Genomic DNA, 22548 nt, shown 5'->3' with positions numbered 1-22548 from the left:
AAAAATTCATAACCTACTCATTTTTTGTTATTATGTTTTTGTTTCTTAAATTTAATTGGCCAGAATATGGCTAAAAGAACAGCCAGAGAATAAAACTTTTTAAACTTTTTAAACTTTTTTTAAAAACAAGAAATAAATAACCTGTGCAGAATTGACAATTGAGTGCAAATAGAACAATCCCTCCATCAAAGTTCATCCAATACTAACCAAGAAGATGATTCTTATATTAACCAAGAACATGAAGCAAATTTCACAGTAGACTGAACACAGGCATGAAACCATCGCTATGAGACTAAGCAATTCGACTGAACTTCCTATAAACTATGTAATACAGAATTATGATTTAAAAAGGAAACAAAATGAAAGAGAAGGTGAGAATGAACATAACAGAATGATGAAAGTTATATTATTGATTGAGGGTAAGCTTTCCATTAGACCTCACTACTCCTATTGACGTTGAGGAAGAAGAAGAAGACATTGCAGACCGATCAAACTCCTCTTTGTCCTCATTGAATGCCTTGCTTAGCACTTCTTGGAGCTCCATGTACCTTCGTCGCTTCCAGAGCCGTAGCTCTGGAGTATCGTCCCCGGTGTATGCAAGCTGTGATATGTCATCACCATCCATGATTTTATTCAGTACTTCTGAGCAACGAGGAAAGAAGCGTTTCCCGAGTTCCACTGCTCACATAAACCACAGAACATAATGGTAGAGCAATCAGATGTTTTAATTGCTGAAGCCGCAAAGCTAATGTATGGAATGTGGTTGTTCATGAAGAGAAATGCATATAATATTACCAGTTCGAGATAGAGCTTGTAGCCTGAGAAGGTGCTCTTCCTTGATTTTGAAGGGTGCCTCGTTTAAGTCCACAGTGGTTCTCTTGGAACTGGCCAGATCCTTGGAGCTGATGCCACCTATTGGAAACTCAGAAGCGCCATCAATTTGGGAAATATCCATTACAACCTTTGCTTCCATGGGGAACAGATATTTTGCGAGTCCAACTGATACAAGAGTTAATCAGTCAATAACTTAATCATAAGCTCGTTTAATAATAGGCAATAGATGCACCCTACAAGGGGTAATAAACTACTATGTCAGACAAAACCAGAAGGAAAAAAAACCCATAAATGACATGAAGCAAAAATGCACATTTGTTCTGTTACGTGTTAAAGTCGTATTTCAGTCACTTTAATTGAGACAAAAATGGATGGAATTGCAACAATGGTTAAGTAGGAACTGATAAGAAGCCACAACAAGCATAAAACATGTAAAACTTATATTGTCCCATCATGTTATCAATTGGATAATAGTAAATAGCAAACAAAAGGGTTATCTCAGAAAGATCAACCTATGAAGAAGCACCGGTACAGCAAAAATGAATGGTAGATTACCTCTATTCTCAAGGTACAAGAGCTTCATACGCAGATCATCGCCAGCCATAGCAAGTGAAAGAGAAGCTTCTCCAAGCAACGGATCCCTTCTTTCAGCTTGCTCCAAAATCTCTATGCACAAGCGATCATTGGAAGAAGACTTGCCCTCATCATTAGACTTAAAAAAATCTGCAGCCCTTGTGAGGCGCTTAGTGATCTGAATAGCTTTCCTCCCATCCAACGTAAGATCCGATGGGCGAGCACCCTTTGTGAGAAGGGACACAATGATCTTAGGCTCCTTCCTCATCGCTGCAACATGCAGCACAGTATACCCCCTCAGATTCCTGCAATTAACGTCAGCGAGTCCAAGATCAAGCAACTCTGTCGTGGTCTTTGCATCACAGTATGCCACAGCATAGTGCAGGGCATAGGCATCATCAAGATTGGCATGCGCCTCTTTCAACAGCATTCGTACCAATTCGACATCATCCGAATCCAAAGCCCTGTGTATCCTCTTGGTGTGTTTATCTGGAAAATGACTAACGCTGGTGTTGCATTGAGGCCTGTCCAAGCCAAGTGCCAACCGCGAATCGGTGATCAGCTTCACGGTGTGTTGGGGCAGGGCTTTCTCAAGAGTTACAACATCAGCATCAGACTTAACTATTATCTCAACACACCTCCCCACCAATCTCTCACACGCTTTGCCGCACATGTTTGCAACATACAGAACCACCAGTATGTCATCTATGCAAACTTTCTCAAGAATATCTAGCAGATGCCTCTGGAAATTAATAATCAATATACAACAAGCTAACAACAAAATTTCGGAAACCTCGCAATCAACAATTAAAACAACATCCATCTTCATACACAAATATATAAACAAACACTGAAAGTAATCTTCTTTTGCCAAACTGTTCAACAAAATAAGATTGTGAATCTCCCCCATCAATCAAATTCAAATTTATCGACTGTAAATCTCAACCATTAATCAAATTTATTAACTTTTAATGATGGGTTAATAGCAATTAACTTATAAGCATTTGTTGGACAACATAAACTAACAAATACTGCTACATTAGCATATACTGCAGTGGGTTTTTACCTGATAAAGAGAGACCAATTCAGAGATTTCAAAAGTTGCAGAAGCATAGAGAACCTCCACAATGAAATCAACGACGGGTCTACAAGAGACATGGGCACAAGCGTCGTCCACACAGGCACAAACGCCTTTAGGCAACGACCTGAGCTTGCCGCTATACAAATAACCCAAAACGGCGAGGAGGGAGTCCAATCCGACGTCGTATTCCTTGGCGAGTTCCTTCAATTCGAAGCGAACGGCTGAGCCTGATCCTATGTCTTTGGCAGAAAACACGTTCTTGAAAAACGAGCTCCTCGCCGATAAAATACAGCGGTGAACCGGAACTTCTCGGCCGGTATTGACGACGATTTTGGCGTCGGCGAAGAAGTCGAAATCGGCCGAGTCGAGGATTGATTCGAGGTTATCCGAGAGGCGGGTGAGGGCCGAGATATCGGGAGGCGAAGGGTAGTGGGATAATGCTATACAGGAGATGGTGCTGCTGTTGGAGTTGCTGTAGCAATTGCTGTTGCTAACGACGTCGTTTGAGACCGAGACTCCGGCTTTGAATTCCATCGAAACGAGAACAGAGCAGAAATGAGTTCATATGAGCTGTTGGATTAATGGGGTTTATGAGTTTCGGAGTGAAAGGTGGGAACTTTGGATTTGAAGTCAGAGGAGAGAGAGATCAACAACTTCAGCATCAGCTGTGAACATGGGTGACGATGAGAGAAAACAAAAACCAAATTACGCAAATATAAAAAAAAAAATTGCTGATCAAAACCTTTGTAATTTTTTTTTTGGTAAAATAATAACAATAGTTCCTTGTTCGTCCGTACATGAATTATTATCCAATCATAAAGCACAAGTACCAAGTTCAAGGATAGGTAAAAAAAGTGGTGCTGTGTTGGTACTGTGACAGTAACAGAGGACAGAGAAAGAGAAAGGGAGAGGGGACTGAATTTTGAAGTCGGATTTGATGACTGCAAGAATGCATGGTAATCCGGATAAAATAGAAAATGGAAGAGACAAAAAAACAAGCCGTTTTGGGGCTTTGTTTATGTCAGTGATGGCCTCAGCTTCTGCATTCATAATCTTCCATGATCGTCATAAGCACCGATCTGCAGCTTTTTTTGGTTGCTCTCATTTGCTCTGCCTTCTCTGTTAAGGTTCTGCGTCTTTGTTTTTTGGTTTTACTTTAATGTGCAAAAGTGGTAAGCCTAGCAGTAAAATATATACAAATACTGCAGTAAAATTTGTAGGGAAGGTCTGAAATTTTGGTCGAAGATGAGATGGTGTAATCTGAAAATGACTGTAGGGTTAACAGTCAACTACTGGAATCAGTCTCAGGCAAAGAAGAACATGTCCATTTCAATTTACATATCTTTGGGTGACTATGAACCATTGATTGGTAAGAGATTCACATCAACTAACGGTGGTTGTCGCCTACGAGCGCATAGGTGATTGATGCTAGTTAAACCCAACATCTTATATCTATTTTGGAGATAAAAATAGTAGACCTACGAAGTGATAAGAAGGGACATATGTTGAATGCACACGATTTTCATATATAAACTGAGTCATGAAAAAGGGGTATATAATAATTTCTCATGTATAAGCCGAGTTGTATTCGGGCAGAAAAGAATGAGGAAGAAATATCACAATTTGACCAGAATTCACAACCAATCTTTGTTCCCACGAGGAAAGCACACTTTCTCCAACCCTTTTCCGATTGACACTCACAGTCCACCTTCCTTCTTAGGTGAAGCTGGATTCTTCTTGGGATGAATCGATTGGACAATAGCCTCGATTTCCTCCTTTGCTCTTTCAAAAACATTCGGAGCCTTAACATGATCGATTGGGATACTCGCATCTATGTCATCACTCATTCCATGAGTTTCTTTAGTATGATGCTTTGGTGACTTGTCATGAGTTTCCTTATCATGATGCTTTGGTGACTTTTCATGGTGCATGATCGTTCCAATCTTTTCCTTCGCTTTCCCAATAAAACTAGTTGTCTTGGCATTATTTTCTGCAGACATGAAACCTAGTATTAAGAACTAAAAAGACTCGAGTTTTGGCTTATAAAGTTTCTCCACAAACAACATTCAGTCAGCATGCATACGATGGAGAAGATTTCTCTCAATTTTTTTAGTTTTCCATAACGCCACACAAATGATAATGAAGAAGATAAAAGAAACAGTGGCAAAATATTATACAAACAGAAGAGCCTTGACCACAATCCATTGTTCTTATCTTCTAAAACTGCTAGTGCTAGTCATGGAAACCAATGTAAAAGTTCCAAGAAACGATCTCATACAAGCAACATTATCATGAATTTTATACCTGATTGAGAGTCGGTTTTCTCCTGTTTTTTCAACTCCTTTTGACTTTCATCCCTGCAATCAAATTAAGAAAAGCAATAAGGTCAAAACCTAAGCACATCAAAAGGCCAGTTTCAGTGATGCAGAAAGCATATTATTAGTTTTCCCAAGCCTGCTTTCAGCTTTTCAAGTTGTTCAAAACTACAAATAAGTAAGCCAAAAAAGGGAAACCTTTTGCCATGAGTGGGAGACTCTTTCTTGGGATGGATTGCTTCAACTATAGCCTCAAACTCCTCCTTTGCTCGTTCAAACATATTTGGAGCTTTGACATTGTCTAGTGGGGTCTTTTCATCAATATCCGTACGCATGCCATGAGTTTCCTTATGATCATTATGTGATTTTTCAGTGTGCAATAGTGCTCCAATCTCTTCCTTCGCTCTTTCAATCAAATTAGGTGCCTTTACTTCCTTATCTGTGAGAAATTTTAAATATTTAAAAACAAATTTACCCCCTTAATCAACAATTCGTTCTCTTTTCTACACAGACAAATTATAATCTACCAACTATTCATTCTCAAGCAGTTATAAATTGAATCACTTCAAATAAGCTCATGATTGATTGCTGCGGAAAGGCAAGGAAGCACAAGGAAATTCAGCACAGACAATCCAATCCCAGACTCTCTAATTAGATTCAAAATATTCATTTCCACTCCTATAACCCACCTCGAAAAAACCAATCTTTTCAATAATCCTTCAAGAAAAAAATGAAATTGAAAATTCTAGCAAATGGGTATCAGAGACAAAACGAGAATGACAGATTAGAAAGTTCCAAAAACCGTACCGGGTGAAGCTTGCGTTGGGCCGGGTTTGGATTCCGCCATCGGAGTTGCTTGGCAGACAAAGCGAGAGAGAATAGGATGAAGATGGCAAGAATATCAGTTGGCGTAAGGAGAGATTGACAATAGAAACTATAGAGAGAATCAAAACGTGCACATCTATCTGTATGCCAGTTTGGACAAGGCAACGGTTGGGTTGGGTCTACCTGGAAGGTGGCGGCGTTGGACCCGCTAACAAAGTAACATGAGAAATGTGGTCCAAGAGGTGTCCCTCTCAAAAGCTTTTATTTATTTATTAAATAGTATAGCCGCGCGGCTATACAATGGTTTTTAAAAAAAATAGTATAGCCGGGCGGCTATACCTTTTTTAACACGTGAGCGCGCTGCGCGGGTCCCTCTTTCCTTTTTAGCTTTTTTTAAAATAGTATAGCCGTGCGGCTATACTTCGGGTGTAAATTTTTTTTAACGAATAGTACAGCCGCGCGGCAATACCGGGTTATTTAAATTTTGAAGTGTAGCCGAGCGGCTATACGTTTTTTATTATTATTTACGAAATAGTGTATCCGAACGGCTATAGTTGTTTTTTTAAAAGAAATAATATATATATATATATATATTTGTATCTGTTTGTCAGGGCCCATCCGAGTTTCATTTGAAAATAGGGTATGGGTCGGAAGACATTTCATTTGTTAAAAAGAGAGCCCATGGAATTTGGCAAAAATAAATGTGGGTCTATGGACTTATTTTTTGGATGAAGAAGGTCCATGAACTTTGGGGAAAAAAGAAGCGAGAGCCCATGGATTTTGTTAGTGCAGATTTTGCTGGCAATAGATGGAGCCAACCCATTTCCTTCATGGAAAATATTTATTTTTATTCGTATTTTTATCAAGTCTTGATTCTTTCTGGATTGTATTTATATTTGGTGGCGTCAGTTTGACCACTCAAAACGGAATGCACCGTGCACGCACAGTCGAAGGCAGCAGACATCAACGTTGAAGCCTTGAATTGAAGTTGAAGAAAATTCTATGCACTTGCAGGCTGCGACATTGCATAAATAAATAAATAAATCCATTAAAAACTATATTTCTTACTTAAAACGCATAATTAGCCAAAACTCATGATCGTTTTATATCTGAATAATCAAGGTTTAGTGATGTTTGAAAACTTTTTAGGTCGAGGGTTTATTAGAGGCTGCTTATTTAAAAGGAAACAGTCAACCCAATTTTGATTTGAATTCTCTCCATCCACATTTCCCTGTAATTTCTTCGCACCTTCTTCTTTATAGCTATCAAACAAGGAAACAAAAAAGAAGAACAAACAAAACTAGGGTTTTGCAGTATGCTGTTGAATTCTCATTTATATTTCATAAAATAAAAAATATAAAAAATAATTATATTAAATGAGTCATATACAACAAACCGAAGCAGTTGTAAATGCAAGTCGGTGAGGCATTCAATTGGCCTCCATTATTGTTGAATAGTGGTAGGCGCTCTACACCTATATACAAGTATTCATTCAATACATGTACGGATAATGTATTTTTATATAAATAATTTTTATCTCAAGGATCAAAATTCGACTATGCTCGTAAACCCTAGCAAAATCCCACCATGCATGCACGCATATAAAATACGATATAGTTGTAGATCGGCATCGACCATTTTGGCGGCTGGACAAATTGCTTGCAGGTATGAAAACGCGTTGCAAAAGCATGGTTTTGAGAAACGTTGGCATAAATAATTTAATTAAATTAGGAAAACCATGCAACAACTGGCAAGAGATAGAGATAAAAAGCAGTACACGTCGGCACTCAGCAGGGTCAACTAACTATACAGCTGTGGCGGGAACTGGAGTACAATCCACAAAGAAATCAGGACTTTTTTAACGTCACTGTAATTTACATAAATACCCTTCCTCTCCCTTCTGGGAAATTTTGTGACTGACTGACCGATTGACTCTCGCTTTTGTGGACCTCTTCTGCTCAACGATTTTGATTTATTGCATTGCACCTACAAAAACTAAAACATCATTTTCCCAAACCACCAAAAAAATTAAAACATCATAATTTGAGTTGGACCTTACTATCAATATGTCGTGTACATACGAGTCGATATTTTGGGTGTGAAGAATGAAAATTAGCCGTACGGAAAAATATGAAAAGTATAATATTACACAAAAATATTACGATCAGTTGTCTACTCGCATGTTCCACATTTTATCATAATACTTATTGCACTTATTATGAAGATGCATGTGTGTACATAAATTTTACGTGAATCATGCATGTATATGTGCTCATACAATGAAAACGTTGGTAATTGAGGTAGATAACTTTATAAACATGCCCTATAAAATATATGGGGATTGTGATTGGATGACTGGTGTGAGATAAACATGCTGCATGCATGTAAATTAGTTAAGAAGCTTAAAGTAGATTGAAATGAAAGCGATAATTATTGCTTTCATAAAGAAAACGACAATGGTTGGTTTGTTATTATATATAAAGAGTAAAAATTGTTGATTTTCATATGCATAACGTGCACATCTTTATTTAGTTTGAGGTGTCCTCCAATTTTATTTAGGAATACGTTCTATTATGTGATTCTTTGAGTCAGGATTAGGTGTTTTGTCCCTATATTGTAATTTTTCGTTTTATCAATAAAGTTTCCCTCGTTCCGTTGAGGTTGTCTCAAAAGAAAAACATAGTAAAAATTGTAAATAGTTTAAGATCGATTGGCTTGGCTGGGTTGCATAACGTCCATTGGTAAACTGCACATTCGACGACTAAACAAGATTATAAAAGAAAATTAAAAAATTAAAAAGTCGGCCAAGATGAATTGTATTACAGAATTCACACCACCACCTCGTGATTTCGCGAGGAAGAATATATATATATATATATATATATTTCAGATGGAATCAGTGTCGTGACCTTTACGGTTCAAAAACGAAAGCTAAAAGTCCACTCATTATTTGTTGGAATATAAAAGGTCACCATGGAAGTTAATATTCTAATTAAATATAAAGAAAAGAAAACCTTTAAAGTTTAATGTTCCCTACTTTAAAGTTTTAAATAATTATAAAATTATTTTAACTAACTTTCAATGGTAAGTTTTTAGATAATATGGAATTTTTGTTAGGATGAGCTAGCTAAGATGTTCAAAGTTAAGGCTCAGAAAGATTGCATTGCTTTGACAAGCACATATTGAATTATTATTATTATTATTATTATTATTATTATATATCGATTTCAATGTCTTGACTTTTGACTCTCTATGTTAATTTTGACTCACTGGTGTGCATTGTTCAAGCACGTCTCTCCTCTGCTGCATCCCAAGTAATTAAAAGCATCATTTCACAGGTAATTTTCGATTGTTGACTTGCACACCTAAATAATGAACTTTTTTGCAAGGAGCTTGTAGTTTAGGTGGTTAAAAACAGTTATCTATACACTCGAGGTTATGCGTTTAAATCCACCATACTCTTGTATAAACAAATAATGTATTGAATGTTTCTAATATTTCTTTTAGTGAAATGGCATTGAAAGATTTCGAATCGGATATTTCTTTGGGGGTCTTGCTTCCCAACTCAACGTGAGAAAAAATGCTTTATGAAATGGTTAAAAGAAGTTTATAAATTATTCATCGTTTATAAAAACAATGTGTATACTCAAAACATTTCATTTAAATCATCTTTGAAACCCTAAACGTTAACTATCAATCACAAAACAACGTCACTCTGACCACAAACACATCAAATTTGAAGGCTTGGCACCCAAAGCAACTTGGAAAACTATCACATCCGGTGGAAATTTGAAGAGGGCATTATGGTAACTTGGCCAGGCCGTAAAGGAAGGACATAAAGAAAACAGACGCAGTGACAACAACAGCAACAGTAAACAACAAAAGCTTATGACTCTGCGCGTCTTCCATGACCAAAGCCATGAAAGAGAGGCCCCTGACTTGTTTGGGCTGTTGACCGGTGAGATTGAACAAGCACACAAATCCCAGTTTTTATTTTTCTTTTCTTTTTGTCTGATGGACCCAAAATCCCAGTTTTGTTTAGTTAAAAGGCAACTCTGAGTTTTTTCACGGAAACTGGCAAGGCTTACTTTTTTTGACCGCCGAATCTCTCTCTCTCTCTCTCTCTCCCTCTCCCCTAATTTCCATGTTTTGTATGTTAGGAAACACACAACCTTTTATAAAGGGGCACGTTCACATCCACAAGACAGAGAAGGCAGTTTTTCAGCTTCTCAAGCTTTGAATCCATCAAATTCAAAGCACTCGTGGGATTTGAACCAAAGAAAACTCAAAACGTTGAACCACACACACCCACCATTCTGTCTTCCAATTCTAAAGCAACCATCATCCGTTGATTTCCCAAGAATTCAAAGACTTCATATTTTCCATCTTCCCATTTTCCTCTTCCATATTCTTGACACGTATACGAAGGACTAGTGGGATTAGTTTTTTGTTTTTTGAGGTATATATAAGTGAGGAGAGCTAAGCAGTCAAGACTCATAATCTCATTACTTGTGAGTATTTGCTCTCTGAGTTCAAACACAACCTTTTTTAGGACATTCTGAACAATCCCATTTCAGGTAAGATAATGATTCATCTCCCAATTCTGTTACCCAATTTGTAGGTTTGTTTCAATCTAAGTGTTTTGGGATTTTGATGGTTAATAATTAGCAGCTTGCTTCTGTTTCAATTCTTAGTTTTTTTCAGAAAAGTTGTTCTTAGTTTTTTCAGAAAAGTTGTTCATTTGAAAGGGACCACCTTAAATTTACTGTGTCTTCAAATCAAAGAATCAGAACATTGGCATGTTCATGAGGGCTTGAGCTTTTTGTTTGGAGTTCTTCTTACAATCTAATCTTTAGTATACTAATAATACCTATTGTGTGATCATATTGAGCAGGTAAAATTTGCCTCTTTAGACTTGAAGCCTTCTTCAGCAATTCTATGGGGCTATCCCTCTCATTACTTGCGTCAGCCTGGGAGGAGATTGTAAAGCATAGTTTCTTTGATTTAACATACAACATCCGTTTCAGCCCCAGAGATGGAGGTGCTCATGTGATATTGAGAACACATAGCTTTAAGAAAACAGATAGCTTCAAGAAAACAGAACCAGAAACCACCATTGTTTCGAATAGTTCTAACAAGTTGGGGACCAACAATTCAACTCGTTTGAGGGATTGCAAGCCTGAAAATGTAACACTTGACAGAAATCTTTCGTTCAAGGGTCTTGTTCAAGACAGGCAGGAAATGGCCATAGATGTTTGTAAAGGCAAAAATGATTTGAAGCATAAACCAATGCCTGCACTTGCTGTGCCTGAAAACTCAGTTTTCTTTTCACCAAGGCCCGTTAGTGAGCTTGATGCTGCCGCAGTTAAGCTTCAAAAGGTTTACAAGAGTTATCGGACTCGAAGAAACCTGGCAGATTGTGCTGTGGTGGTTGAGGAGCTATGGTGAGTCTCCTAGTAATTTCTTGCCAATGAAATTTTGTTTGATTTCAGTTTTTATTTTATTTTATGTTCAATGGTTTGATTAATTTGGTTATTTCAAATACTTTAGGTGGAAGGCATTAGATTTTGCAGCTCTCAAGCGGAGTTCTGTGTCATTCTTCAATGTTGAGAAACCGGAAACTGCTGTTTCCCGGTGGGCAAGGGCTAGGACAAGAGCAGCCAAGGTTTGTTTTCTACTTCTTAAACTTTCTGTTTAGCTATTGTTCATTTTGCTAATTGGAGATTCATTTGGATATTAATATTTACCATGTAATTATTGCAGGTTGGAAAGGGTTTGTCCAAGGATGAGAAGGCACAAAAGTTGGCTCTGCAACACTGGCTTGAAGCTGTAAGTTCTCCATCCCTATATTCATGTCCTTACTTTGGCCTCTGTTATAAGACTAGACATTTCATTGGAAACTTCATGTTCCTTGTAAACCATTGTTCAAAAAACTAGTTCATGTAAAGCATTGGTCTAACGTCAATCTGTTTATTTCTTGATTTTTTCTACAGATTGATCCACGACATCGGTATGGACACAATTTACACTTCTACTATGATATCTGGTTTGAAAGCGAGAGCAGTCAGCCTTTCTTCTACTGGTAAGTAGTTTGTTCTTTTAATAAATAAAATTGTTGATTGTCTTCAAACTTTCTTCTGATATGATTTCATTGCCACTTACTGATCGATTTGCATAATGCAGGCTGGATGTCGGAGACGGTAAAGAAATAAATGTCGAGAAATGTCCAAGGCCAGTTCTACACCGGCAATGCATCAAGTATCTCGGACCGGTAAGTTCTAAACCATATCTTAATTTTATTTACAGCTAACTTTAATTTTGTGTTGGTTGTGGATCATAAATAAGCAAATGGTTTTGATATCTGATTGTGTTACCTTTGTGTTGGCAAAATTTCAGATAGAGAGAGAAGCATATGAAGTAGTGGTGGAAAATGGGAAGCTTTTATACAGGCAAAGTGGGGTGCTTGTGAACACCATTGAAGGTTCCAAATGGATATTTGTGCTGAGCACAACAAGGTCTTTGTACGTGGGGCAGAAGAAGAAGGGCCAGTTTCAACACTCAAGTTTTCTAGCAGGAGGAGCCACCACAGCAGCTGGAAGATTGGTTGCCCATGATGGGATTCTTGAGGCTATTTGGCCATACAGTGGTCATTATCACCCAACAGAAGAAAATTTCATGGAATTCATCAGCTTCCTAGAAGAAAATCATGTAGATCTCTCCAATGTTAAGGTAATTAAATTACTATTTTTTATTTGTTTGTTCATGCTTTACATGCCTAGCTAATCTCATATAACATTTTTGGGGTCAATTTTCTAATGATCTTTTATTGGTTTTCCACAGAGGTGTGCAATTGATGATGACTATCCTTCAATGAAGATCACTGATGGGGAACCAACAAAGCTTGAATCATTCAAATCAACAGAATCAGACGGTGGAAAGACAACTAGTTCAGATGATATCACAAAGAAAACCACAATCACAACCGTTCAAGAGGAAACTAAGAAGGTTTTGGTTGCCAATGCCAAACCACCAGTGTTCGACTTGGGCAAGCGCTTGTCGTGCAAATGGACTTCAGGAACTGGACCCAGAATTGGGTGTGTCCGGGACTACCCAGCAGAGCTACAATCCAGAGCATTGGAACAAGTCAACCTGTCGCCCCGGGTCACTCCCGGAACGTTGGGACATTATGGCCCAATTCCTTCTCCAAGGCCCAGCCCAAAGGTCCGGCTCTCACCAAGACTTGCATATATGGGCCTCCCAAGCCCAAGAACCCAAATTCCCGCAGCCAGCTAAGGTGGTTGACGGACGTGTTTGGCTCCCGGGCTTGGGTTAGATAGTCGTAGTATAATAATGGGCCAAAAAACCTTGACCTAGGGAGCACTTCCTGTGCGCAAAATGACGGGCGACTTGGGTCGGGACTAACCCAAATTTTTTTTTCTCCTTCCTTTGATTCTTTCATAAGTTTTATATCATTCTAGTTCTAGGTCATGATTTAATATTTTTTGTAACATGCCCTACGTCAGCCAAATGGTTTTTTTTTTCCTCAACCCAATTTTGGCCCATGTATTTTTGGGTCAGGTCGGGTTTAATTCATTCTTTATTTATTGTATACCGGGAAGCTGACACAGGTGAAATCAAATATCATAATTTCTAATTCTTGTTTGACACTTTCCTTCTTTTGTTGCTGATTTTGACTCCAAAGAATATCCAAGTACTTGAACAAATACGTACCCACAAAATAATATTGTACTTGTTTATGAAAAAAAAAAAGAAAAAAAGATGAACAGAGACTTATATCAGCAATATATAATCATTTTATAATTTGATACTTCTGTCTGAGTAGAGAGGGAGAGACAACACAAACCGAGTGATCAAGTCAAGTCACTCAACTCAATCAAACTTCCATCGCTGACACACTCCAAAAACAGACACAAAGGAAACGAAACACATACAAATTGTCTATTGGATTATCATCTGTATTCAGTTTGGTCAAAGGAACACTAACTTTGCTGTTAATAGTAATTCTAATCTTGTTTTAGTGAAGCTAAACTTGCTCAAATTCTACAGCCTCCTCCTCCTCTTAGTCATGGAGTGATAGACTGGTAGTAGGTCAGCCCCATCTCTCTCTCTATCTCTGGGTTGTACGGCCTCATTATAACACCATGTTACCTATCACTGCTAAGGGACAAATTTACAGACAAATTGTACATTTGTGCCAACTTGCATTGCAAGGAATGCAATCTGCAACCAATTTCATCACCACGTGTCATTATGTCATGCAGTCTCTTACCTGCTGTAGGAGGGCAGTGGGGGCTCATGTAGAGTACAGCAGAGAGGCCCCTGCTGTCTGCGTGTTGGTTGTCTGTCTGATAACCAGAAAAAGAGTAGCATTTGAAACTTGAAACAGAAATGCTTTTACCACCTTAAATTAATTGCAAGTTTTCAGATTCAGTCAACTTTTAGTGAATACATTAAAAGCTCATTAACTGCAAAACATAACCAGAAATGATATAAGAGATTATGATGTGAAGCAGCAAGCCCTTGCTTTACGAGAAATACTTGTGTGAGATGGGGATAACATTATTTTGTTATTTTCAATCAATTACTACATGTCATGCATGATAACTTCTTTACGTGACAATTTATGATTAATTGAAAATAGTAAAATAGTGTTATTTCATTTCGTACACATTTTTCTACCAGTTTTATACATATAATCACAAGAACCAAGCATTAAACAGATGACTTGTCTTATGTGTTAGGATTTTTATTTTTATTTTCGACCAAAAATATAATAATCCCAACACACAAGACAAGTCATCTGTTTGACTCAGACTTTTAGAGGGCACAGCCAGATTGGACCCAAGTACGAATAATAATTACTTTTTAGTCGGCTGATTAAATCAGTGAGCATCTTATTGGTGCCTCAGGTCAGGTATTATTCACATAAGCAGAAGTTTTATTGGCCAATTTACCATAAGCCAATTTAATTCGTGGCTCTAAAAAGCATAGTTGGAGTGGGAAAATATCATTGAAGTGAAACTGTCCAAAAAAGACTTGACCTTCAATAAGTTTATCAAAGTGACTCAGAGAGTAAGAGGCTCTGCAGTCGAAGGTTTGATGGGGGGCAGTTGCAGTTGATAGACTATGAACGTTCAAATGGGAAAGTTCAGATAAATCAGACAGTTTTCACAGTTATAAATTTTGCCTTGATTGATCAGACTTTAGGATTGATTGAGTTGTCAAAAAGGAAGAGGATTTCAAATTCCAATTCCAATCTCCTCCATGTCATTTGGTTTTGTTGGTACCAAATACCAATACAACCATTCTGTTTGACAAGAAGGCAGAATCACCTCTCTCTGGCCAAAAAGATTTCTCCTCAGAACAACAGGTACAGAAGAACCAGAGATGGATATTAAGAAAATTGTATTCTGTCTCAAATAGGATGAGCTGAGCCTCCTCAGAGGCATTTGTGGTTGGTTTGTTCTTCAGTGACTTTATCCACCAGTTTTCAAGTCTGCATCTCTCTCTCTCTCTCTCTCTCTCTCTCTATATATATATATATATATATATATAGATATAGAAGAAAAGTTCATCTCCATCATCATCATTGCCATTTGGACTCTAACAAAATGAAGAAAAGGGCATGCCTTATTCTAGTGGCCAGTCTTCTGAGTTGGGTTTGTGTAACAAGCAGACCTTTTACCTTCTCTGATTTTGCTCATCAACAAGGTTAGCTAAAACCTCATTTTTTGGACCTTTGATTCTTTTAAAGTAATACTTACTTGAGTCCAAATGTTGTTTATTTATTATATCCACTATACCATGTTGCTAATTAGTTTCTATACATAGCTGATCAAGACCAAAACCCACATCCCCAAGATGCAACCTTTGACCCAAAACAGGTACATCTCAGGCTCTCCCTATCTGGGTTTTGATTAGTTTTTGGTATTTGTTTTGCTATAATGCATAAGTGTTTGCTTTTTTAGGGAGTTGAAGGCATTGAAGGACTTCCAGTAGATGATGATAATGAAGGAAAGTATAGAGGGCTGAGCAGGCTTGGCTCAAGACCACCAAATTGTGAGCACAAATGTCAAGGCTGTGTGCCATGTTTTCCAGTTCAGATACCCACAACCACAGACCAAATTGGACTTCAATATGCAAATTATGAGCCTGAAGGATGGAAATGCAAGTGCGGCTCTACTTTCTTCAACCCATAAATGGTTCAGTTTTTTCAAGTTCAAACTTCAGAGACAACTTGATCATCAAGATAGGGTTATAGCAGATAGCTTCCATCAGTTAGTTTCCAAACTCTAGCTAGGTGGCATGCCATTGCCATGTATAAACTGATCCAATTCATTTTTAATTCTTTTGTTTGTTCCCCTGAAATGTGACTAGGTTATGTGTTGTGGGGGTGCTTAAAGCTTTCGCAGCTAAAAGCCTAGATACAGTTTTTGACTTCTATCCACTGTTTCACACAGTGCAGAAAAAAAAAAAGTTGCTAGAATAATTGAGATCCAAAAAAGACCGTCCCTCTTTTAATTTTATTTTTAGGATCTTTCCTATTGTAAATTGACATACACTAAATGGATGCTAAGAGTCAAATTCAGGACATTTCCCGATAGAAATAATTGCTCCAAACCACTACACTAATAAGTCATTTGCCCTGTCCCTGCTTAAGCTTTTGTTATTCCAGCAAAAACAGAAGGCAATCAAATTAAGTATCCTAAAAAGGCATTTAATTGGCAAACTTAAATTGCACAGAAAAATCAAGTTGGATATGGAATTGGGAAATGAAGATTTAAATGGCATTTAATAGGTGCTTGAATTGCAGTTTTAAATCAACCCTGCTGTGATTTCAGCAGGATTTCACTGAAGACTCTGATTTCAATTGAGGATTCTAGTGTTCAATGCCAACTCAAATGCATTTAGTACCTAATTTAATTTCCATCTGAAATGTACTTGTTTAGGAAATTTGACAATTAAAAATAGGAATTTAAAGTAGAATTCATTTAATTTCCACCATATTTAATTTCTATATAAAATGTACTTGTTGATATTTCTCTTGTTTTAATTGATCCTCACCATCCAAAGAGTTGAATTTAAAGAAAATGAAAGAAAATATACATGTTTAATTTCTTAGCAAAAATAAATAAATATATTGTAAAAAAAGAAAAAGAAAAGGAAAAGTATGTATGAAGAGACCTACCACCAAGTCGGGTGGGGTAGAGTGGGTCTCACGTTTTTCATGGGTCACGTTCTTTCAAAATTAAAAAGATCCGACTCAAATCAAACCCAGTTGGACCACGTGTCAGGCACGCTCCACCTCTGTAGAAAAAAAAAAAGTCACGTGACATCAATCCCATCCGACAGCCTCCGTCACGCGCGAATACCACGCGTGGGAGACAAAGCATGTCGACAGGCCAAAAATTAAAAAAAAAATAAAGAAAACTAAAAAGACATTTTCTATCTACCGAACTTTAGCTTCCAAGTGAATCAAAAGCAGGAAGAAGGAGGAAGGAGAGGGTAGGCAGCCTGCTTTTGCTTTTGCCGTTCTCTCTCTGTAATTTAATCCAAAAGCGCTTTTAACCCAAAAACACTTAAACAAAATAGAATTAAAAAATAAACAAAAATAAAGAGGAAAAAGAAAAATCCTAACCCTAGATCTCCAACAAGAAAGAACCCACACAGGCCCCAGTGCATTGCTGTCCGTACAAATTTGTTTGCTTGCAACATTTTGCTTTTTATTGGATGACAATCCGATGTCGTTGCGGTTGAGTCGGCCAACTGTGTTCTGCTCATGCTTCACCACCTGGGTGCTGTTCGTCTTTTAGGATCTTCAATTTTTTTTTAATTTTTTTTTTCTTTTTCGATTTTTAGTTTTGTATTTCTAGGGTTAGGGTTTCGATTTATTTGGGCTGTGAAAAATGGAGCCTCGTGTTGGGAATAAGTTTCGGCTCGGCCGGAAGATCGGCAGCGGCTCCTTCGGAGAGATCTATCTCGGTTTGTTCCTTTTTCTTCATCTTATTGCCTGTATTTGTTTATTTCTGTATGTGATTAGCTGCTTAATTGCGGATTTGTATTGTTTTGGTCGTTTAGTGTGTGATTGGTGATGGATTTGTATGTGCAGGTACAAATATTCAGACAAACGAAGAGGTTGCGATTAAGCTTGTGAGTTTTGTTCTTCCAATTCAGCTTCAAATTTTGTTTTTTTTTAATGCCCATTGGCTTTCTTGTAGTTATGTTTTAGATTAAGTTAAATCTATAATAATGGTTTTTAAGTTCATGCTGTGATAAAAATGCTTCAGCTTTCTCTTTGAGTTAGTAATGCCAATGAACCAAAGGTTTGGATCAACTAATCCTGAGATCAATTTCTGCTAATGTTGATCCTAATTCTGCAAGAAGCATGCTCCTCTTGTTATTCCTTGTTCTAGGTCAAGTTACAGTGCGATATATATTGTTTTGATTGATAGATAAATATCTTGAAATTGTATTTACTTTTAATAGTGAGGTCTTGAAGTTTGGTGGTTGTGGTGATGTTTGTTTTTAGAGTGTTATTAGCACTTTAGTGTGATGGATAGCTCTTGTGGGAGTATGAAGCTAATGGTTGTGCTGTTTATTATATGTAGGAAAATGTCAAGACAAAACATCCGCAGTTGCTGTATGAATCCAAGTTATACAGGATACTACAAGGAGGAAGTACTGGAAACTCCTGACTTTCACACTTGATCAGTAGTTTCATTCTATAGGTTTTTGAATTTTTTGTTACAAGTTCTTTCTGTTTTCTAAATTTGGTTCTTGCAGCTGGGATTCCAAATGTAAGGTGGTTTGGAGTTGAAGGAGATTATAATGTTTTGGTGATGGATTTGCTGGGCCCTAGTCTTGAAGATTTGTTTAACTTCTGTAGTAGGAAACTTTCGCTGAAGACGGTTCTTATGCTTGCAGATCAAATGGTAGGTGTGAGTTTATGCATGTCATCGTATTGGTTTATATACTTGTTGGGAAATGTTGACTTTTGCCGTGCTTGACGTTTATTTCAGATCAGTCGTGTTGAATTTGTTCATGCTAAGTCATTTCTACATCGAGATATCAAGCCCGACAATTTTCTTATGGGCTTGGGAAGGCGTGCAAACCAGGTTTTTGCTCTAGTTTTTTTAACATGCTTATGTAGGTTTTTGCATGCATGTGTTTTGGTGCGCTTATTTCATATGCTAAGGATTTCATCTTGATATGGTAATTTTCCCTTATGTGTAGGTATACATGATTGACTTTGGTCTGGCTAAGAAATACAGAGATAGTACAACCCGTCAGCATATTCCTTACAGGTGAGGATGATGCTAGTTTGTGTTTCCTAATATGGTCTTCAAATATGATGCCAGATAATATGGTATAAGAAAAACATGAATTTGATTGGAACTGCGAGATATGCAGTTATATAGTAACTTCACCAGTCAAATTTCATTGTGCATGGTTGTGATTGCTGCAGAGAAAACAAGAATTTGACTGGAACTGCAAGATATGCAAGCATGAACACTCACCTTGGCATTGGTATGTTTTAGTCGTATTGTTTTTCCTTTGGTGTTCCTTCTAATGTATTGTTGTTGTTCCAATTAAGTGTATTTCTGGTTTATAACATTGATTTAGAATCTCTTTTTATGCTATTTTGCACTTTATAGAGCAAAGCCGGAGGGATGATTTAGAATCTCTTGGTTATGTCCTTATGTACTTCCTTAGAGGAAGGTGATTATTTCTGAAGACCCTATATTTTATTGCAGTGCTATCTGTTGATGTTTTGTTTAGTAATTCTATTTGCTTGTAGTCTTCCTTGGCAGGGACTAAAAGCCGGAACTAAGAAACAGAAGTATGAGAAAATTAGTGAAAAGAAGGTTTCTACTTCAATTGAGGTACGATGTTTGTGAATATTGTGGTCGTATGAAATTTAGACGTCATGTCTCGCATCTCGTGACTGGAGAGTTTAATGATTTCACAGGCATTGTGTCGTGGTTATCCGACAGAGTTTGCTTCGTATTTCCATTATTGTCGCTCACTACGATTTGATGATAAGCCAGACTATGTTTATCTGAAAAAAATATTCCGCGATGTCTTTATTCGTGAAGGTTTGAATTCTACGTTCATTACAATGAGCATTTCTGAGTGCATTTACACATTAATATAATTTTCGTGTGTGCTTGTATCATATTTTTACACTTTGGATTTTGTTACAGGTTTCCAGTTTGATTATGTGTTTGACTGGACAATTTTGAAGTATCAGCAATCACAGCTGGCTACTCCTCCAACCCGTGCTCTTGTAATTTCTGTGTTATGTTTTACTTTGTCTTTTATCAGCATTTATGCATTTGTATTGACATCTTGTTTGATTTAGGGTCCTGGTGCTGGAACAAGTTCTGGGATTCCCCATGCTGCTGCAAATGTGGACAGGCAGACAGGTAGTTGTTTAGCATTGTTGAATTTAAACAGTATTCTTATACATTGGCTCATTCATTCCATTGCATGTTTTTTTTTTTTTTCTCCTGTCTGTTTATTTTAAAAGGCAATCTTTCCTTGGCATGTTCTTTTATAGATATATTGAGTTCCTTTGTTCACTAGTGTAGTGCTAAACTTATTGCCGATGGTTTTCCAATATTTGGTTTGATTTCTTTTGAAAGTTGTAAATAGAAGCCGACTCCTGCATAAGCTTTGGAGTTCATAACATTTGCTTTCGGACTTCCTTGCAGGCGAGGAAGATGGGCGGCCAACGGGTTTAACTTCATTGGATTCTTCTCGGAGGAGAATACCTGGGCCAGCTCTCAATTCCATGAGCCTTTCGAAGCAGAAGAATCCAGTTGCTAATGATGCTCCATTATCTAGAGAAACTCTTGTAAGTAGTTTGGAATGCATTTTTTTATAAATTGAAGATTTCCCTCTTGTGCCCGTATATATATATCAAACTGGGACAGTTAAACAAACTTGCTTTAATGCCATCTGTCAAAAAGCTTATCTGCATGCTTGGGCCTTGCAGATGTCGAATAACAATATCTTGGGCCGGTCAGCTGGATCATCAAGGAGAGTTGCTGTTTCTAGCAGCCGTGATGCATTTGGTGGAAGTGAGTCTGATCCTTATCGCACTCGTACAACCGATGCTAGTCCTGGAGCACACAGAATTTCGAGTGGGCGAAGAAGTTCACCGGTCGAGTCATCGGACCCCAGTAGGAGACATACCTCGCAAAGCAGGAACTATGAAACAACCCTTAAAGGCATTGAAGGTCTGCATATAGACAATGAGGAGAGGGTTCATTATTAGAGATGCTGACTTTTGCAGGTTGCTGTAAATCGTAATTTGATTGTTTTGCTTTCTTCAGATTAGGTTTTAATACATATCAAAGGTGAGAGTCTGAGAGGCGATTTCGTTTGAACTCAGTTACCCATGCAAGAGAGCTGAGTGTTTGTTGCTTCAACTTGTGCTTTAACACGCCCATCTATTTGCGTGATAAACAATGTAAATTTTCTTTTTCCAAAAAGTAAAATAACAAAATTGTTAAAGAAAAATGTACCCTTGTTTGCATGCTGTGGCTTTTCTTTTTTGGGTTGATATTTTTTACATCCGAGTTTATAATGTTCTTTTACTTTTCAGAAACCGCAACTAGGATGCGTGATATTTCACATTTTGTTTTCCCACAGCCAGCTGTTGTATTAATCTTTGCTTTGTAAATTGTAAAGAAACTTATTTCTTGGGTAAGGAGTCAAATTAGCTGGTCCACATCTCATCTTTGCTGAGGGAGTCAAAGTTCTACGCTTCCAAGTAAATCGTTTCTATACAGCCCCATGAGAGGTATGTTAGCCTTCAACCTACGACAGGGATTTCCAAGATAGAATGTCTTTAGTCTAGTTGTCGTAGTTGTCTCCACTTAGTTAAAGGAGGTCTCAGGTTTGACTTGCATGCGAGCGAGGATGATCAGTGTTTGCAAGAAGTTCGATTCCAAATTGCAGCTTGCCCCATAACTTTGTTGCAAGTGCATTATCACGTTGTAAAAATATTTTTGTAGATATAATATTGTTGTTTATTTAATAATTTTTTGTTTTTTAAACATCCTTGTTATCAAAACTGAAATGCAAAATACTTAGGGTCCATTTGATAACCATTTTATTTTTCATTTTTCATTTTCATTTTTTGTGCTATATTATAGAGGAAAATGAAAGTAAATGGGAGTGAGGATGAGATTGAGAGAGGATGAGAGGGGATGATGGGAGGAAGGAGTAACAAAAGTGAAAACAATTTCAAATAGATTTCATGTTTTAGTTTTAGTTTTCACTTTTGTTATTCCTTCCTCCCATCCTCCCTTCTCATCTTCCCTCTTAATCTCATCTTCATCTCACTTCCATTCTCCCTCTCTTTCCTCTGTACTCTAGCACAAAAAATAAAAACTAAAAAATAAAATTGAAATGGTTATCGAACAGTCACTCAGACAAGCCAAATCCAGGCTTATTGAAAAACCAGCATTCACTGTCCTCTTCCATTTCCCCCAAAACACATTCAAGGCGTGGGTACACAGACGAGAGATGGATAAGCTAGCCTAACAAGGCAGCAAAGAAGAAAAGAAAACTGAAACAGCAAAACACAAGAAGGGAAAAAGAAAAAAAAAGCAATTGGCCACAATACCAGGACCCGAGGCCTAACATTCTCTCTCTCGTTCTAAAGGAGACCTTTTTTACAATGTCGCTATAGAAATAGCTTTAAGAATCAGCCCCTTCTTCAATGTCAAAAATCCGGTTGAGGTCCTAAACTTTTCTAGATTCTGTAGCATCATGCAATTCATGTCCAAACCAGCAAAACCATAATCGGAGAAACCAAGATGTCATGAGAAAACCTATAAAGAAAACTATGCTAATTGCTTGTATTGTTGTATTTGTGCCATCCTCTTT

The 22548-nt window shown here is 37.5% G+C and overlaps 5 protein-coding genes across 5 annotated transcripts; 3 read left to right on the top strand and 2 right to left on the bottom strand.

The window, feature by feature from the left end:
• Positions 1-203: 203 nt before the first annotated feature.
• On the bottom strand, positions 204-3637 carry NPR1 (regulatory protein (NPR1)). Its single transcript, XM_021949336.2, has 4 exons — positions 2474-3637; positions 1390-2149; positions 796-999; positions 204-678 (listed from the first exon to the last, which is right to left on the bottom strand). The coding sequence occupies exons 1-4, from the start codon at positions 3020-3022 to the stop codon at positions 407-409; spliced, it is 1785 nt and encodes a 594-aa protein (XP_021805028.1). The 5' UTR covers positions 3023-3637; the 3' UTR covers positions 204-406.
• A 352-nt stretch (positions 3638-3989) lies between these two features.
• LOC110749131 (DEAD-box ATP-dependent RNA helicase) lies at positions 3990-5822 on the bottom strand. Its single transcript, XM_021949151.2, has 4 exons — positions 5611-5822; positions 5002-5242; positions 4793-4845; positions 3990-4478 (listed from the first exon to the last, which is right to left on the bottom strand). The coding sequence occupies exons 1-4, from the start codon at positions 5648-5650 to the stop codon at positions 4186-4188; spliced, it is 627 nt and encodes a 208-aa protein (XP_021804843.1). The 5' UTR covers positions 5651-5822; the 3' UTR covers positions 3990-4185.
• Positions 5823-9604: 3782 nt separating this feature from the next.
• LOC110749291 (calmodulin-binding family protein) lies at positions 9605-13449 on the top strand. Its single transcript, XM_021949364.2, has 8 exons — positions 9605-10205; positions 10523-11072; positions 11179-11293; positions 11392-11457; positions 11622-11710; positions 11812-11899; positions 12025-12357; positions 12469-13449. Exons 2-8 carry the CDS (start codon positions 10567-10569, stop codon positions 12919-12921), a joined length of 1650 nt encoding a protein of 549 aa, XP_021805056.2. The 5' UTR covers positions 9605-10205; positions 10523-10566; the 3' UTR covers positions 12922-13449.
• A 1194-nt stretch (positions 13450-14643) lies between these two features.
• LOC110749239 (EPIDERMAL PATTERNING FACTOR-like protein 2) lies at positions 14644-16242 on the top strand. The gene is made up of 3 exons (XM_021949303.2): positions 14644-15360; positions 15481-15533; positions 15618-16242. Exons 1-3 carry the CDS (start codon positions 15261-15263, stop codon positions 15846-15848), a joined length of 384 nt encoding a protein of 127 aa, XP_021804995.1. The 5' UTR covers positions 14644-15260; the 3' UTR covers positions 15849-16242.
• Positions 16243-17129: 887 nt separating this feature from the next.
• On the top strand, positions 17130-21174 carry LOC110749209 (casein kinase 1-like protein 1). The gene is made up of 14 exons (XM_021949264.2): positions 17130-17631; positions 17759-17799; positions 18258-18327; positions 18433-18581; positions 18669-18764; positions 18883-18953; positions 19115-19176; positions 19305-19368; positions 19448-19532; positions 19619-19745; positions 19854-19936; positions 20012-20075; positions 20364-20506; positions 20648-21174. Exons 1-14 carry the CDS (start codon positions 17556-17558, stop codon positions 20927-20929), a joined length of 1413 nt encoding a protein of 470 aa, XP_021804956.1. The 5' UTR covers positions 17130-17555; the 3' UTR covers positions 20930-21174.
• Positions 21175-22548: the final 1374 nt, after the last annotated feature.

The sequence above is a fragment of the Prunus avium genome, chromosome 7, assembly GCF_965620075.1.
Source record: "Prunus avium chromosome 7, drPruAviu1.hap1.1, whole genome shotgun sequence".
NCBI classification, from domain to species: Eukaryota; Viridiplantae; Streptophyta; class Magnoliopsida; order Rosales; family Rosaceae; genus Prunus; species Prunus avium.
This window is presented reverse-complemented; position numbering and strand designations above follow the sequence as displayed.

Bases quoted from the DNA above. Each gene is read 5' to 3' on its own strand.
- NPR1 (XM_021949336.2), bottom strand. From the start codon at position 3,022: ATGGAATTCAAAGCCGGAGTCTCGGTCTCAAACGACGTCGTTAGCAAC. The intron at 2,150-2,473 runs GTAAAAACCCAC...ATTAATTTCCAG, and splicing joins AATTGGTCTCTCTTTATCAG to AGGCATCTGCTAGATATTCT. The intron at 679-795 runs GTAATATTATAT...TTATGTGAGCAG, and splicing joins ACAAGCTCTATCTCGAACTG to TGGAACTCGGGAAACGCTTC.
- LOC110749131 (XM_021949151.2), bottom strand. From the start codon at position 5,650: ATGGCGGAATCCAAACCCGGCCCAACGCAAGCTTCACCCG. The intron at 5,243-5,610 runs GTACGGTTTTTG...AATTTCTCACAG, and splicing joins CCCAACGCAAGCTTCACCCG to ATAAGGAAGTAAAGGCACCT. The intron at 4,479-4,792 runs GTATAAAATTCA...TCATGTCTGCAG, and splicing joins GAAAACCGACTCTCAATCAG to AAAATAATGCCAAGACAACT.
- LOC110749291 (XM_021949364.2), top strand. From the start codon at position 10,567: ATGGGGCTATCCCTCTCATTACTTGCGTCAGCCTGGGAGGAGATTGTA. The intron at 11,458-11,621 runs GTAAGTTCTCCA...TTTTTTCTACAG, and splicing joins TGCAACACTGGCTTGAAGCT to ATTGATCCACGACATCGGTA. The intron at 12,358-12,468 runs GTAATTAAATTA...GGTTTTCCACAG, and splicing joins TAGATCTCTCCAATGTTAAG to AGGTGTGCAATTGATGATGA.
- LOC110749239 (XM_021949303.2), top strand. From the start codon at position 15,261: ATGAAGAAAAGGGCATGCCTTATTCTAGTGGCCAGTCTTCTGAGTTGG. The intron at 15,361-15,480 runs GTTAGCTAAAAC...TTCTATACATAG, and splicing joins TGATTTTGCTCATCAACAAG to CTGATCAAGACCAAAACCCA. The intron at 15,534-15,617 runs GTACATCTCAGG...TTGCTTTTTTAG, and splicing joins CAACCTTTGACCCAAAACAG to GGAGTTGAAGGCATTGAAGG.
- LOC110749209 (XM_021949264.2), top strand. From the start codon at position 17,556: ATGGAGCCTCGTGTTGGGAATAAGTTTCGGCTCGGCCGGAAGATCGGC. The intron at 18,765-18,882 runs GTTTTTGCTCTA...CCTTATGTGTAG, and splicing joins TGGGAAGGCGTGCAAACCAG to GTATACATGATTGACTTTGG. The intron at 18,954-19,114 runs GTGAGGATGATG...TGATTGCTGCAG, and splicing joins CGTCAGCATATTCCTTACAG to AGAAAACAAGAATTTGACTG.